The sequence below is a fragment of the Pituophis catenifer genome, unplaced genomic scaffold (genome assembly GCF_029215685.1).
Source record: "Pituophis catenifer annectens isolate HBS135680 unplaced genomic scaffold, rPitCat1.0.hap2 SCAF_3, whole genome shotgun sequence".
Taxonomy (NCBI): Eukaryota; Metazoa; Chordata; class Lepidosauria; order Squamata; family Colubridae; genus Pituophis; species Pituophis catenifer.
The window spans coordinates 98,935,940-98,953,975 of record NW_027256883.1 but is presented as its reverse complement, the minus strand read 5'-3'; the positions used below and the strand labels follow the sequence as shown (position 1 = coordinate 98,953,975).

At 40.3% G+C, this 18,036-nt stretch overlaps 1 protein-coding gene across 1 annotated transcript in view; it reads right to left on the bottom strand.

Annotated features, from left to right (window-relative positions):
* Window positions 1–18,036, bottom strand: part of LOC139314999 (uncharacterized) — a 243,268-nt gene that overhangs the window by 99,084 nt on the left and 126,148 nt on the right. Inside the window, exon 5 of the mRNA XM_070941024.1 lies at window positions 13,673–13,689. Within this exon, the coding sequence (XP_070797125.1) occupies window positions 13,673–13,689 (17 nt within the window). The remainder of the gene's footprint in view (window positions 1–13,672; window positions 13,690–18,036) is intronic.

Sequence of the window (18,036 nt, the reverse complement as noted above, 5' to 3'; positions counted from 1 at the left end):
TAATAATATAAACAAAGATAGTTATATAACTAATTTATATTAAAATGTTGAATTTGTATTAAACAACTGTATTACATAATTACATAATTACATAATTAACCAATGTGAGGATGGATATAAAAATAGATGACAATGCGAAGGAGTATAATATAGAAGAGAAAAATTGAATTTGAGTAAGATTAGAGATGAGGATGAAGGGTAATATTGTTTTTTTAAAAAAATAGATGAGGAATAAATATGGTAAAAAGGAAATATAGAAATTGTAAATTTAATTGAAATGACTAAACACTGTGTTGGAAGAAATATCCTTCCGGGTTCTGCTCCAAGTGGGGAAAAAGACACTGGAAACATGGAGACTGCTTGAAAAGATGGTTTAATGGTGGACAGGATCACATGGCTTGAGTTCCTGAACAGAAAAGGGGCAGATACAGTAAATCCTCGGGTTTTTATGCTCTCTCTGGCTTTGCATTTCTTGGGGCCCCGAAAGAGTATCCTGATTGGTTGTCAGACTCCCAGGGGATGGGGGTCTTAGCTAGCCTTGCTGGCTGATGGTCACATGTGCTTCCCAGGTCACGTGTGGTGAGTGCTAGATGGGGCCCATTGTGTTAGTTTCTGTTGCTATTGTGTTGCAAATGTCCTTTGACAAAGGATTGACTTTCTGCCTCTGGCCCATTAACAAAGGGTGGGGGGCAGGAAGGTGGGAGCTGCTTTGTCTGTAAAATATGCTTCTCCATTTCTCATCCAGGGAAATATAATATTCTGCCTTCTGGAACCTGAAATGTGTCTTACAATGTCAGGAACGATTTGGGAATCCCTGTTCACCACAATCATGATTGACACAGAGGAAGATAAGGGTGGCTCTCCGTTGTCCCTCACTATGATGGTAAGATTGAATGTAGCCTCTGTTGTCTCCCTCAGTTTTTGAGTAGTCCAAATTTCCCCACTGTGAACCACTACTCTAAAGGTGTCTGGAACAGAGGTTTGGGCTAGATGAAAAAACAGCCATGCATTTTGTCCCGAGTCTCCATCAATGGCTATCACTTTAGTGATTAAGTATCCAGAACTGGCTGACTGAGGAATCATCTCTATGGCTGTTCAATTATTTATAGAGATGGGATACAAAATTTGTGGCACATGATAATTTTGATCCAGCACATAGATGTGCACGGTGGCTGTGCTGCTGAGAGATGGCATCCCTGAGTCTTGAGCCTGCACAACAATCTGGAATTCCCTCAGCGTTTCATAGTCAAAGGATCTGACAGCATAAATGTTGCCAGTTTCAGACTGAATTGAGACATAGAAGGACACAAGTAGCCCCTGAATTTCTCCCATTATATATATATATGATGCATTAGCATCACAATCAATGGCCTTTGTTGTGCACAGAGAAGATCCAGGAGCATTGTTCTCAGATATATAAACAGAGTAAGAGAGTTCTTCAAACTGTGGTGAGTTGTCACTGATATCAGAAACATCTATTTTAATTATTTTATGGGAAGAGAGTGGAGGTGTTCCAGCATCTGTGGCAGTGATTGTAATGTTGTAACTAGAAGTTCTTTCATGATCAAGGAACTCCTCAGTGACAGGAGTATAAGAATTTTTGAAAGAATTAAGTTTAAAAGGAAGGTTGGCAGGAATGTTTATATCGACTTGCCTGTTCAGGCCAGAATCCAAGTCAATAACACTCAGCATAGCTACTACAGTTCCAAGCTGAGCATTCTCAGAGACTGGGCTATACAAGAAAGTCAGCACCACTTCAGGGGCATTATCATTGGCATCCACAATGTTAACAAACACCTTACAGTGACCAGTCACAGGAACAGAGCCCTTATCTGTGGCTTGCACGTAGATTTCATAGGAGATGTCTTCCTCGTAGTTCAAAGATCCATTGACCCTCACCTCTCCTGATACTGGATGCACAGTGAACAGTTGACACACTTTCTGTGGAGTGTAATTGCTAAAAGAATACAGCAAATCACCATTGGAGCCCTCGTCTGGATCCAAGGCCTTTAGTTTTACAACTAGCATGCCTGGCTCTGTTTTCTAACAGAGTCACCATGTAAATGTTACAATCAAATTCTGGGTGGTTGTCATTCATATCTAAGACCTGTACAGAGATTTGGGCAGTGGCAGTGTTGTGGCCCGCCAGTGGCCTGCGCGAATCGTGGCTGATCCCGACGATGAGGATGCTGATGTGGTGTTGCACCAGCAGCCTGCGCAGAACCAATCAGAGGGATTCCTGCATGAGGGACCGAGAGCGAGTCCCCCCCTGCTTGTTCACGTGAGCCTTGGCCGAGCCTTTTTCTGTGAGGACCAGGACGTCTCGACCAAGGACATGAGGCTCGAGGCTTAAAAGAGCTAGGTAGATGGCCCTCAGTTCCAGTATGTTGATGTTGAGGCTCTGTTCTTGCTGAGACCAAAGGCTCTGCGCCATGTGAGACTCCAGATGGGCGCCCCATCCTGATAGGCTGGCGTCCATCGTGACGACAATCCTGTGGACGTCCCCGAACGAAGATCCCCGGGATACCGCTTGCGATGTGCACCAACGCAGAGAGTCGACTACAGCTGGAGGCAGAGGAATTCTGGAGGCCGAAGTGCCGTTGGTATGGCAGCAAGAGCCACTTTAGCTCCCTGCTGTGGAGGCGAGACCACGGTACAATGCCGTAAGTGGAGACCATCTTACCTAACAGACTAGAGAGCCCTAGGAGAAATGCGGAACCTCGCCTCCAGAAGCAGGTTGCCATGTCAGAGAGACTAGATTGGCGATCCTGCAACAGGAAAATCTGCAGGCCTACAGAATCAATGACTGCCCCTAGATGCTGGAGGCATGTGGCCAGTGATAAATGGCTCTTAGACCAATTAATGGAAAAGCCGTGTCTTTGCAAGATGGAAATAACAGAGGAAATGTCCCAGAGAGCTTGCGCGTGGGACTGGGAAAGGATGAGAATATCATCCAAATAATATAGGGCTCTGATAGGAATGGAACCTATATGGCCCATGAGGGCAGCCATTATTTTAGTAAACACCCTGGGGCCGAGGAAAGGCCAAAAGGTAAGGCCACATACTGGAAATGGTGGCCATTATAAGAAAATCAAAGAAATTTGCGATGGGAAGGGAGGATGGGGATGTGGAGGTAGGCCTCGGTTAAATCGATGGAAGACATAAGGTCCCCCTGCCTGATGCAGAACAGAATGGTGTGAAGCAACTGCATCTTAAACTGGCAGTAGACTATGTGCCGGTTTAATGATTTTAAATTGAGAATAGCCCTCCAACCCCCTGAAGCCTTTGGAACTAGGAATAAACGGGAATAGAACCCGTGACCATGTTGAGAAGGAGGTACCGGTTAGATGGCTTTAATGGCCAGAAGGTGTTGGATGGCCTCATCAACCTGGGCACGTTTGGAGGGGTCCAGGGACATGGGACAACGAAGGAAGAGCTTCGGGGGAGTGGAGCGAAATTCGAGCGAAAGGCCAAATCTAATAGTGTCCCTGACCCACGAGTCAGAGACAGATAAATCCCATTGATCGGCAAAAAATGATAAGCAGCCGCCAATCAAAGAATCGGGAGGGCGATTACCGAGACCGCCGGAAGGGGCGGCCCCTCCCACCTCGAAAGGGCCGTTTGGTGGCAAAACGGGGCCTCTGTCTGACCTGGCTGTCATGCTGCTGAGGTCCCCTGGAGTGGAAGGAACGCTGCGGGCGTTGTTGGAAGTATGTAGAGTCGAAGCCTCAAAAGAAAGAGGAACGAAAGGACCCCTGAGGTGATACTCCGACCGACGGGAGAGGGAAGGCAGAACCTTGCGGTGATCCTTCGTCTCAATAAGCAGGGGATCCAACTGCGAGCCAAACAACTTGTCACCAGAATAAGGCGATGAGGCAAGGCGCCATTTATTCCTGGCGTCTACTTGCCAATTTCGGAACCAAAGAAGTCGTCGGGATGTTACCGATATGCCAATCGCCTTGGCGGAGAACCTAGCAGCGTTAAGGGTGGCATCAGCGGAAAATTCCACAGCCACTAGGATCTTGTTGATATCCTGATGAGTGTGCTGGTCAGAAGAAGGAATCCACTCTTGAAGCTGGCGCAGCCATAGCATAGAGGCCCTGTTGAAAAAAGATGCTGCCGAGGATGCCTGGACCGCCCAGGCTGAAGCCTGATGACCCTTGATAAGAGTCCTCTTGGCTTTCTTTTCCTCTGGTCGCAAGTATTCCTCCGGTGGGCCCGTAAGGGGAGAGGAAGAGGAAAGAGCAACAACCAGAGAGTCCATGGAAGGAACTTTTAACAGGCTGGAGAAATCTGTGGCCATATTGTAAAACCTTCTGTCCAGATTATTAGGGACCGGACCAGAGCTTGGAAAGGACCACTGCCGCTTCACCACATAAGAGAATAATTTGGGGGCAGGGACCACTTCTGCGTGAACAGTGGGCTCCTGGAACAAAGCTGAAGTTGGGTCAGCAGGGGGATGGAGAGAGTCTGGGCCAGAGGCTCCACACCCCAAATGGGTGGTGGTCTGCGCCTTGTACAGGAGAGAATGAAACATATGGGGCTTGAAGAGGCCCACAAAGGCTGGCTGAGCAGGCTCGAGCCCCTCGTCCTCTGAGAGGTCCTGTTCAGGAGCGGTCTCCTCCTCAGAAAGTGAGTCTTGGCTGGCTGAATCCTGACCATAAAGATTGGCCGTAGAGTCCTCAGGGTGGGAACGAGATCGTGGCTGTGCTGGTTGAGCCCTTTGATCAGAAGGTGCAGCCGCAGCATGGTATTGGAGGCCCTGGGCGATGCCGATGGATTGCCTCGGAAATGAGATCAGCCAAAGAAAGCTGCACATCAGGAGTGAGCTGGGAGCCCAGTGGCGCCTCCAGTGAGTGAGGAGCAGAGGAAGACAAATGGTCACTGGGAGCGGGAGACAAGGCCCGCTGGACCTGCATCCGCAGTTCCTCAGATTCAGATGGAAACACTGAAGCCACGTCAGTGGCATGTGGGGCATCCCCATGTAGAGACCTGTCAGGGGATAAGGCTGGTGTAGGAGCAGACTGCGCAGAGGGAGGAACAGGGCCGGGAGGAGGAGGAGCTGAAGAGGTAGCTGAAGAAGAGGGCCTAGGCTCTTGCAAAGCCCTGGAATGAGCCTTCTGGAATGCCTTCTTCATGGTCCTATGGCATCTGTCTTCAGCCTTAAATGAAGAGGATCGCCTGGGCAGGGAAGAATTGTCAGAACCCGTTGCCCTGAGCTTGCCCTTATGGGAGGAAGAGGTGCCTTCCCCAGCGTCGTCTTCGCACTGCCATTTGCTCTTAGATTTGGTGCGGACCGATTTTTGGGCGGGAGCGTTGGCCATTTTGATTTCAAATTAGGCGCATCGAGAAGCAACGGGCAGCCGATAAAATGGCGAAGCTCCGGTAACAAGGAAAACCTCCCTTTTCGACCAAGCCTGGGCCCCAGTACTTGCGATTAGAGCCGCTGCTGAGATAGGATGAAATGCGGCTTGCCCTGTGCTCTCGCTAGCCGTCTGGCTTGAGCGCAAGATAATTAGGTGCGGAATGCGACTTCGCGCCGATCAGCTGCTGAGCGGAGTCTTCAATGCAGCAATTCTCAACTGCCGCAATGAAAGCGGGCGGGAAGGCAGGGCAGAGTGCGGCAGAGCAGGCTTGTGCGCGCTATGGTGGAAGATCTGCCAGCCAACAATCCTCGCCGCTCCGCGGCCTTCAGCGGAATCAGGCAAAGCCCTTCGCGCTGGAACGGTGAAATCCACGATGACTAGATGTGGAGAAAATCGCTAGGAACAAGAGAGAGAACTACAGACACATCTGTCCAGAAACAGACCAAGTCGAAAAACTGGACTGAAGCAGGAAGAGGCAGTGCTAAAGTTCCAGTAGACTCGATCCTAATGGATACCAGATGTGTCACTTCCCAGTCGTGACTGCCCTGGGTGCCAAATAGGAGAACAGCGACCTCGAGGCGGGTGGGAGGCAACCAAGACAGACGATCCAGATCGGCAGTGCGCAGGCGAGACACAAGAAGGAAAGACAGGCAAGGCGGTCATTCTCTCACTCTCAAAAAATACTAGGCAGGGTCCAGGATCCTGTCTCTCCGCTCACTGCACCTTGCCAAATTATTCCTAGCCTTGGTCTTGGGAAACTTTTAAGCTACAAACAGCATGAGTTGAAGAGGAATCCTTGCCTACCAAGAGCTTTAGTTATAGCAACTCCATGCTGCGGACCGTGAAAGCCACCCCCTAGCACTTAAACTGCAATTTTGGGTGGGAGATGCCGATCTCCAAACATTTCTTGTTCCAGAATCGACTCCAAATTTGGGATTCAATTAGTACATATTTTCTTTTTATCCTGCATTAGGATACCAATATTAAAGCCAAAAACATAATATTTCATTTCTGACAGATAATACTTAACAATTAAGGTTCTGGAGTAGTATAGGGAAATGCAGTTCCAGCTCACTCTCAGCTTTGGGCCACGCACTCTCTCAGTCCAACATTTCACTGGGTTGTTGGGGAAAAAAATAGGAGAAGCCTTGAGCTCCTGAATAAAAGCTTGGATATAAATCTAATAAAGAAATAAAATATATATTAAACAGAGACAGCACATAGAAAAAGGGAGTATCAAAGTAAAATAAAAAGTATTGAAGTACTGGTACTTAAATTAATTTTCTGTTAATTTATTTAAAGCTTTAAATAAATAAATAGATTCGGTTAAGGACATATTATGTGCACATCACCACCCAATCTATTCCAGGCAATTGAAGGGTCCTGCAGTAAGAGAGGGAATGCTCACAGAAACATTCACAAGTTATTGTTTAGGAATCTGAGAAACATCCTGGGTGCTTTTAAGTCAGACTTGAAGTTTTGTTCCAGCATCAGGACTAAATGGGACAGCCATGTTGCTGTCTCTCAATCCATTTTCATTTCATTTCCCTAACCTTGGGACTTAGGAGAGGATATTAGCCAATAAAGAAGGCATCAGTTTAATTACTGCTGCTATGGAGAAATTGGAGTTATGGTATAACCTTGCTATCAGTTATGCCTTATTTAGGGAAGTACATAGTTAGACAGATAGGAGGATGCAAATCTGTACATTGTCTGGCTACAAAGCTCTTGATTGAACTTTATGATGGCTAATATAAAAACCCTCTGATTTTGTTTGTTCTGAATTTGCCAAATGTACAGGTATGCATTGTGTGTGTTAACACTGTTGAGCTTTTGGATAAATAACTGCATGTAAAAACTATGTTGCTTTCTTTCTGTTTGTTACCCTCTGCAGAAAGGCAGTCAAATGTTATTAGGAAACAAACAAACAAACTCAAGCCAATAGCTAGAGAAGTATAGCTTATGATTGCAGTGTTCATGGACTGTGTTGAAGTGACTCCATTTCTGTTGCATACAATCTGCAGAGCTCTCTTCTGTGGCTATCTGTGCAGAGAAGGCTACAAAATAGCATCTACTGGATTTTTTCTCTTCCATTGTAAAATCCGTTGGGAGGATTGTGAAAAGAATTTTTTTTACAAAAACCATCATTCCTTGAGCCAATTTTTTTTTTTACTTGAAATTACCACATCACCTACTTTATGGTCAGAGGTTGAAAAATTAGGTGGCATTATTTTTTCCAAGTTCTCTTTGTCCCTCTGGCAGAACCAGCAAAGTATTTGAGATTTGTATTCTGTCAGAATAAAAAAAATTGACATATTCAGACTGAACGTCTGCTTTACTATATACTTGGGAAACAGATTCCCCTCCTTTCATATCTCATTCATTCTCTTAATACTCCTGAAATCTATGAAAGATAAACATGCAAAATTTGTTGTTTTCTACCACCATTCTAATTTTTCCATGATCATTTTAAGACTTTTCCACATTTTTATTTGGTTTGTATAAAGAGGTAGAGTGGTGCATATTAATCCTGCAGGTGATACTAAAGTGAGCTAATGTTCTAAAACACAGAAATATTTTTTTGTGAAATTAAAATAAGGGCAAATAGAAAGAGGTAAATTTTTATAGGTCTACAGGCTGCATTATCAACAGGATTAGCATTCCTAATAATTGGATTAAAAAACCTTATTAGGTTTTTTAAAATAAAACCTTATTAAGTGTCATCAATGATGCGTCCTCAGCAAAGTGGATGGAAGTATTATCTGGATGCCACAATCAAACATTTTCACTAATTATTTGGATTAAAGATGGAAACAAATCTTCACAGTTTGTGCTAATTGGTGTAACTAACATCTTTGAAATTAGAAATAAAATGGGAAGCAATCTTGATGAATTAGAGAAAGGGCTGAATATAACAGAATTAGATTTTGATAGAGAAAAATGTAACACTCTTCATTTAGGAAATCAAATTCAAAGGTATAGATCAGGGACAGTGGATTCCTGGTTTCATATTCTACTGGAAAAACTGAACTGATTCTGTTGATCACAGAGTGTGAGTCAGCAATATAATGTGGCTTCCAGAAATGCAAATACAATCAATGTAGTTGATAGGAAATAAATTATAAATCAATAATTATTGATTTATAATTCATTATTTGTAAATTAACTCTTTTGTGCATAGTTTAGATTCCTCCCAAACTATTTTGCCAGTTATGGGCCCCCATGCTTTAAGAATTCAGAGAAATTGAAATTATCTAATCCAGCATACTATAGTGGCCAACAAAGTATCATAACAGCTTTCTCCCATCCAAATCTCCGTCAACTGATATTGAGAATAATGCAGTCCAAATACAGTATATTCATTACATGTAGCAACCATGTAATTTTTATAAATAACATTTTTAAAAAAGTATATTATTTATGATGTCATTAAAATGCCAATAATCAATGAAACAAATTATTATATTTATAGATATCTTAGCTCCTATAATATTCTTGATTATTTTCTTTTTCCCTATGTGTCCTTTATTAGAAATGAGAAGCCGCTTGTGAAGAAGCAATTTTTGGCCATGTACTGTTGTACAGGGAGTAATATTGCACATTTTATGACCTAGTTCCTGCTATGATGGTATACAATATCTGCATCCAGTGGTGGGATTCAGCCAGTTCGCACCATTTCGGGAGAACCGGTTGTTAACTTTCTGAGCAGTTTGGCAAACTGGTTGTTGGAAGAAATCATTAGACCAGAGAACCGGTTGTTAAATTACTTGAATCCCACCACTGTCTGCATCTATCTTATCAAGGTTCTGTTAGGTAAAACCACACAGAAATGCTCTTCCACTTAGAAAATAGATGAGAAATATGTTAGCTTTTCCTTGACAATTTTCTTCCTTTCTTTATTGTATTTTTTTATTGCATTACTATATTATTTGTTTACAAGCCATTATTTTCCAGGTTCCTTTCTACATGTATCTGAAACAAAGGTTTACACTTCAAAGAAAAATTGGAGAAAAGTCTGTTTCCCCATGAATCTAAATAGCCTCAAAGTGTCATAAATAATAATGGTTTTCATTAAGATTTGGTTTAAGAAGTTATTGTAGAGTACCAGGTTCAGCCATATTAAGCAGCTAGGGTTGCCAGGTCTGCTTTCAAAAAATAGCGGACAAGCGGGGGGGGGGGTTAAGTAGTAAAAAAATAAAAAAAAATTTACAATTAAATTATATATTTTCTTACAAACATTTTAACACGTATTAAAATAATCACTTCAAAACTTTACTTAAAATTCAAAACATCAAATATATTATAATAATATGTAAAATATTAAATTACATTTTACTTTGCTGTCGTGTGTATTTTTTATTTGACTGCGCAGCTTTGATCAATTCTTTGTGTTTAAGGAATAATTCTTTAATTTCAGTACAACGTTGAGAAATATTAAAAAATATACAAAGTTCACTTCGAACTGATGGTACAAGCAGTCGGTTACGTTCGTCAGTCCACAAATTTCCCATGACGCTGAAAATTCGTTCAACGTTTGCATTTGATACCGGAATTGATGCACAATACTGGAACAGTTTCAGTAAACTCGGAGCTGGCTCTTTCTTGAAAAAGTACGTCCACTTATCAAGGGATGAATCGCCCTGCAGATGAACATAAACTTCTTCTAAGGCAGAAATTTCATCGAAGAGAGTGTTGGGTGGAAGTTCTTCTCGCCATGCTGATAATAACCAGATGTTCGTCATTTCTTCTAAAGTTGGAGGATTATTGCAATCAATTAGATTGAAACAACTTAGCGTCTCATATACTGAATCGGTGAAATTATACCACTTTTCTAGGTACGCAATGGCTCTTTGATACACGTTGATGGCTTCTTTCTTGAACTTTTGCACGGCATTCTCAGGCAAATGTTTTTTATGTAAGGCAAATAAAACTTTTCATTCCAAAAAACTGCTCATCGTATTTTTTTGCAAAGAATCACGCAGCTTACACATGATAATGTGAAGATCACATGCAAGAATTTTCTTGCTTTCCAGCTTCAGTAGGGTGTCTTGCATTATTGACATAAAAAAGTGCGTGAAATATAAATACAATTCTGAAATTGTTGGTTCATCGTCCTTTGCGAGTTCATTTTCCTGATCCAAAATAAGGTTCCAGATAACCTTATGGCACTCATCAGATCCAAGAGAAATAAAATACGATTTTAGAGGTATCCAGTTTAAAAGAAGTCTTTTGACCGCTTTAAACAAACTTAACCAACGTGTTGGAACATGGCGCAAAACTTCATGGAATTCTGACTCGCAAAACTCAACAAATGATTTCAACTCTTCTTGTTTCTTCGCAGAATTCAAAAATTCGGCAAAAACCTTCAGCACTACATTTTCAATATCAAAAGATAACTGCTTTAATGCATTTTTTGCACTGTTGTGTAAAATGTGATTATTGCAATGAGCAGCTACAATATTGTCATTTTCCAGCAATAATTTTTGGTAAACAGATTTGTTCACTCCATAATTGACCGGTGCATTATCTGCTGAGTAAGCTGAAACATTATTTATTTCCAATTCGTTATCACTAAGAACTCGACACAGCTGATTTTTTATTGATGTAGAATCTTCGAAAAAATCCTCATAAAAGTCTAAAATTTTCACACACAGTCCTTCTTCACAAGTAAAATATTGTGCAACAACGGGATACATTTTGCGATTTCCCTTGTTTGATGCGTCAGTGGAGAGAGAAAATGGAATTCCAGTTTTAAGATCATTGAGAACCAACTCAATAGAAAAAGGATACAAAACCTCATTGACAATAGCTGATGATTTGGTTCTTCCACAAGACATCTTTTTTACAATTTCTGAATCATCAAAAATTTGCTTCATTAACTTAATACCGCAATCTTGAGCCAGGAAAGAAATATGGTGTTTGATCCCATGGTAAATTTCAGCCATTTCAGCTACAGTCACTTTCTCACTGAAAGAGGAGTCTTTAACAATGAAAAACAAATTGATTCGCTTGTTGTTGGAAGCTATTTTCTCCTTATCTAAATTATTTTTTGTGCTTGCATGCTGTGTGACAGCTTTTATACCATTATATTCAATTGTGAACGATTTCTGACACAATTTACAGTAGGCCGTCGTATTTGTTCTGTCGGTTTCGTTGTTGGTAATCCATGCAAAAGTAGCTTCTCAGTCTTTGGTGTATTTGCACACTCCTCTCTTTTGTTTTAAAGAATTCGAAATCTCGCCGCTGTCACTCTCATCACTCAACGCCATTTTAGGTCAGTCAACACAAGCTGCAATACATTTTAAAAATGTGAACTGTACATAATTTTATAATATATTTTTATTTTAATCTCATCATTAATTTTTTCGGAGAATCGAGTTCAATGGATATTCGATCTTTGTCTCATTCTAACTTATGAAAAAAAAGACAAAACACGATTCTCCTATCCTTATTCTCTTAGACTGAACAGCTTTAGATTACGTACCATTTCATCATAAAGCTTTTGAATAAAAAAAATGTCCACTATTTTGTGAAAAAAAATAGTGAACATAATGTGAAAAAAGCGGACTGTCCGCTCAAATAGTGGACACCTGGCAAGGATATAAGCAGCATAAATTAAATTTGGAGCTAAAAATTTTCTTATACTAGCACTGTAGAATCCTTGCATCATTTTTTTCCCTCAAAGTATCTGATCTTAATTCTTTCCTCTTAAATTGCGCATTAGCACTAATCTCTTCTCTCCTTATTTTTTATCTCAAAGCTCATCTTTAGCTATTACCTGAAAAAAAATCACTACAGTTACAATGTAAATTATTCATTTTGGGAAATCCTTTTATAGTATGAAGTATGAAGATTCCATGCTCTTGTCCTTACATGTATCAACCCTTATGTTCAGCATATATGAGATTGATCTTAACTTCTAACTATAAATTAAGCTTTCAGTTACAGGCAATAGAATCTGAGTTGATAAAATCTAAACCTGTCATTGAGTTGTGATGCTGCACTAAAAAGCATTTGAAGGAGAAGATAAGCTATCCCTAAAACCCTACTGTCTTACTGTTCCTTTCTTCAACCCTTTTCTCACATATCTTGTTCAGATCATGTGGTGCTCTATATTCATTTTCTGGTTGCATTAAGGATAAAACATAGCTTATTGAAACTAAGTACAGAAGGTAATAATAATTTCAGTCATGAGCCATGAATTGTTTTCATTATGGAAAATGATTACGGTAATTTTCCTAGTCAAAAAGTACCAGTAGAATATTACAAATAAATATACTGTTTATTTACAAATTTAAATGTAATCATAAAACATCAAATATTGTCATCAAATATTGCTTAACAATTTAGTTTCCCATACCCTTCTTGTGTCTTTTATTGGCAGAAGCATTACTGAGAGTATTTTAACAATAATCTGAACAAGCATCAATTATGATGGTGGCTTTTAAATCCCTGCCTTGATTTCTATATAATCTGGAATCTTTCCACTCATAAATATCTTACATAAAAATGTTTCTTGCAGATTTCATCTCCTGCCCTTCTTGACACATATGCGGAGCAAAAAAAGTCTATGGAGCTAGAGTATTCATAAACCAGATTGTAAGGAATGAAATTCAAAACCTCTGCATCTATTCTTAGGACATCTGAAATTGTAAATTTATCTGGTGATGATCTAAATGATAAAAATATAAATTGTTCTTTGAACTGAGCCTTACTATTGATGATTTCTTGGCAACAGGAAAGAAATGGTTTGTTGCAAAGAACTTATTCTAAAATATTTTTTTGACTTTTCACCTAGCCTACAACCCTGGGACTTCCTGGTAGTTTTCTATCTGAGAATGAAGCAGGCCTGATCCTGCAAGTCCCAGCAAGAACAGTCAAATGTTGTCATTGACTAAGATAGTAAATAATCCAACTTTCCTGCAACAATAAACAATAGACAAAATAGACAGACATGTTTATATTTGGCTCATGTTTGTTAACTGAAAGGTAAAGTGCCAGTTTTCCTGAATAATTCCAGAAACAGGACCAGATTTGGATGGCCTATAAACCTCTGGACTGACACAAGATGGGTCCGGCTATTTTCCGAGCTGAGGATTTGGTTGCAAAGTGAGTCAGTCTATTTTGCAGAGCCCTACAACTTTTCAATTCAGAATTCCAAATAAGATAGTTAATGCAAATAAATAAGACAATGAAAGCCATTGGCTTGTGGGCAGCATAAGCCTTTGTGCAATATGTCAAAAGCCATGCATGATCATGGTTGACTTTGGTCTAGCCCAGTGGTGGGTTTCAAATTTTTTTACTACTGGTTCTGTGGGTGTGGCTTGGTGGGCAGGGCATGGCTTGGTGGGTGTGGCTTGGTGGGCATGGTAGGGGAAGAATACTATAAAATCTCCATTCCCACACCACTCCGGGGGAAGGATACTGCAAAATCCCCATTTCCAAAATCCCAGATCAGCTGGGACTTGGGAGGCAGAGAATAGATGGGGGCAGGGCCAGTCAGAATTTTTACTACCGGTTCTCCGAACTACTCAAAATTTCCACTACCAGTTCTCCAGAACTGGTCAGAACCTGCTGAAACCCACCTCTGGTTCAGCCACTGTCTCTCAGTCTGCCTACCTCACAGTCTGTGTGAAAAATCTGAATGCCTACTGAAGGTCCCCACCTGGGTTCAAAATTGAAAGAGCAAGTCCCCAATGAAAGAATAAATCCCACTCTTGTGGCCTTCCAGAAAGCTTTACAGACATTGATTGATTGATTGATTGATTGATTGATTGATTGATTGATTGGTTCAATTTATATGCCGCCCTTCTCTGGAGACTCAGGGCGGCTTACAATGCGTTAAGCAATAGCCTTCATACTTTTGTATATACCTGCTTAGTAGGGCTTTCGGCCCCCCCTAAGCGGTGTTCTTTTTTATACAAAGTCAGCTTATTGCCCCCACAATCCGAGTCCTCATTTTACCTACCTCGAAAGGATGGAAAGCTGAGTCAACCTTGAGCCTGGTGAGATTTGAACTTGCAGTAATAGCAGACAGCTGGTGCTACTTAACAGCACTTTAGTCTGCTGCGCCACCAAGGCTAATTTAAAGTATATTATTATATTTTATAGTTAGTATTTCCATAGTCTATGACTGCTGCTTTGCTACTTTTGCATATTGCTTACTCACCTTGACTGAACCAATTTATAAATTAAATAATAAATATAATAAAAATATGTAAAAATATTAAATAAAAATATTAAATAAAATCCTCAGAACAATTCAGAAATGAGCTTGCGGGCCTAAGTACGTATATAAACTGATGACTGGAGAACAAGCAAATTATTAATTAAAGATTGCACCTTTTCTAGTGAAATACTGTAACTTTGAAATAATAGAGAACATGTTATATTGTTTACAATAAAAATAGAAACTCTTTCTGACTGAACTTCAGTTCTATTATAGCTTTATAATTCATGGAAGCAAAATGTCATTATTAGAAGGCTTTCATTACATTTAAATAACATTTCTAAAGAAATAATCTAAATATTATTAGATAACATTTCTAAAGAAACAAAATTATTTTTTAATGTAATAATCAATCAAAACTTAAACTGTGTAGAATTGCATAGGCGCATGGTCCAAGGCAGTCCAGTCCAGTCTAATGTCTGTACACACTACAGCTCAGCCTCAGCAAACTTGCTTTTCTGTTGCTTGGCCAAGAAAAGTGGCAAGGAAAGCCTGGCATGGAACTGACTAGGATTAGGTTTTGCCCATATCAGCCAAGCTAGAAAAGACGGAACTTGTGTCTTTGCAGTCAACCAGATTGTCTAAGCAAAGGTGGCATACATTTATTCATTTATTACATTTATGTTTTTCTTATATCTAGCTGTATTAAAAATACTGGGATTTAAGAACAAACTAAGGAATTTAATTTCTCTTCCTTTGCTTTTAATAGAATTTGATGTCCGTATTTTGATTTATGGGTGAAAACTTCTCTTTTATATGTATATTGTGTTATATGTATATTGTTATATGTATATATGTATATTGTGTTTCTGATCTAGATCTCAACTTCTCATTGGGAGGAATCATAACAAGTCACTACAATGTGCCATTTCAATGTCTTTTTTTTTCTCCCCAAAAATAACCATTTTTGGAAAATTATTTTTTTACAGTCTTATTGCTGCCCAGTTCCTGAATATGACTGTAAAAAAAGTACACTGCTCAAAAAAATAAAGGGAACACAAGCAGAAAACATCTGAGATCTGAATGAATGAAATAGCCTTATTAAATACTTTGTTCGTTACATACAGTAGTTTTGTGTTCCCTTTAGTTGTTTGAGCAGTATATAAACTACTGTATGTAAAGAACAAAGTATTTAATAAGGCTATTTCATTCATTCAGATCTCGGATGTCTTCTACTTGTGTTCCCTTTATTTTTTTGAGCAGTATATTTTCAAATATGATTACAGTAGATAATAATAGGTGAATAAGTGAAGATGTTTTATATACAAAACAAGATTAGCATTTTAATCGACTTCCGGTTGGCGCCGCCGTCATCGCTAGACGGTCCCTTCAAGACCGCCAGCCCCGCCGCCCGTAAAGAGCCACCTCTACAGCTGAGAGGCGGCTTGAAAAACTCCGTGATCCACAGGAATCGGGAGGAGAGCCGGCGAGACAAGGTAGAGCCCCCTACGAAGTCCCCAGACTGTTTTTCTGGGGAGGAAGCAGGGTAAAGCTCCCTATCCAGCACGCCGAGGCTCCGGACTCCGGGGGGCAACTCTGCTTTTTGCAGAGCCAGACAACGCGACCAACATAACGAGCGAAAGCCAAAAGAACCTTTCAAAATAAGCAGGGTGGAATCTGGACTCGAAATTTAAATCGCAAGTATTTTGATTAGCCCTGTGAATGAATCTAACAACTGAGTGAAAGTAATCTTGTTAAAATGGCGTCCGGCTTTAGCAACAAGGAAAGCTGAAAGCAAAAGTGATTTTGCTTGAGTGTCTAAGGCGCTACAAAGTAACGAAAAGTAACAGCGCTGGCCAGAAGAAAAGGGAAAAGTTCTTTTAAAAGTGATTTGATCTGTTCCCTCTCCCTTGGGACTTGACTAAAGCTGGGGAAATTTCTGAAAGGTTTTTGTGGTGGAAAGGGAGAGAGGACATCTTTCTTAGAAAGAATCAGGCTGCGTGGAAGAATGGCTTCAAAGCAGACAAAGCCAGCTAAAGCTGCGGGGGGGGGGGGTTCCCCCACTCACAAGCCACAAGAGCAGCCTTTAAGTTCGCACACACAGAGCCAAATGCAAGAGTCTGGATTTAAAGATTTGAAGGAATTTATTGCTGTGGCTTTGAGGAATCAAAATGAAGTTTTAGACCAGAAATTTGAAAAATCTCAGCAGGAATTTAAGGAGGTGGTTCAAGAAAAGTATGATAAGATGAAACAGGACATACTGACAGTTATGACTGGTTTGTCAGAAGTTGTGGTCCAGATTGATAAAAAAAGTGGAACAACTTAGCTCAGAAGTAGAATCCAAAATGAAGGAAGCTGATCATAAAATTTCCAATGTTGATAATAAAACGCAAAGGCTTGAAAATGAAGTGACAATGATGCAATTTAGATTTATGGAGTTTGCTGTAAGACTCAGAGGCATAAAAGAGAACAATAGAGAAGACTTGAGAAGGGTTTGTGCTGATGCTCTTGCTGTAATGTTAAAGGTTGATCCTGAGGAGATTTTATGCAAGATTGATAAGGTCTATAGAGTGAATTCCTGGGTGGCAAGGCAAAAGCAATTGCCCAGAGATGTGGTGATATATTTTACAGATAGAAGAATAAGAAATGATATCTTACAAAAGTCTTTTGTTTCTACTATTCAAGTGGATGGAAGAGAGATTGGGATCTACAAAGAGTTGCCACCTAAGATGTTAAGAGATAGAAAAGATTTTGGATTTTTGGTGACTGAATTAAAGAAACAACAAATTCCATTCAGATGGGACACTCCAGTTGGTATAATATTGAGGTATCAAGGAGAGAGATATCGGTTAAATACTCTTCAAAAAGCGGAAGAATTTTATTTCAATGTTTTTAAAACTGGTGCAGCATCTCCACGTACTTCCTCAGTGTTAGCTATAGTGGAGGGTGAGAAAGAGAAGCAGTTTGAACAAGAGCTTGAAGAGCAGAGGAAACAGATGGAGAGGGAGGCAATGGAGACTCAAGGAGCAACAGGGGGTTTTTTAGATAAACCGTTGCTGGATCTTCCCTTAGAGCCTATAGGTGAACCACCTAAAAATACAAGAGAAGTGGCAGCGGATCTTGACCTGATGTTGCATAGTGCTAAAGATCAGCGTATAACTCGAGCAGTTTACAAACAGATTTTAGAGAAACAACAACACCAGAGCTCTAAGCTACCACAAGACAAACAGGGAGTCAATGGTAAAGCACAAAAATCCGAAGCCATGGGAGGAGCTAAGCCGAAGACTACTAGTTTGGAACAGCAACTTCAGCAAATGCTCTTAACGCTTCAGGAAAATACAAATGACAATTAAGTTTTTATCTTGGAATATGAACGGATTGAACTCACCACAGAAAAGGAGGAAGATATTTCATTATTTGAGACAATTTAATAATGATGTTATTTGCTTACAAGAAACTCATATTAGAACACAAGATCAAAAATATTTGATAAATTCTAGA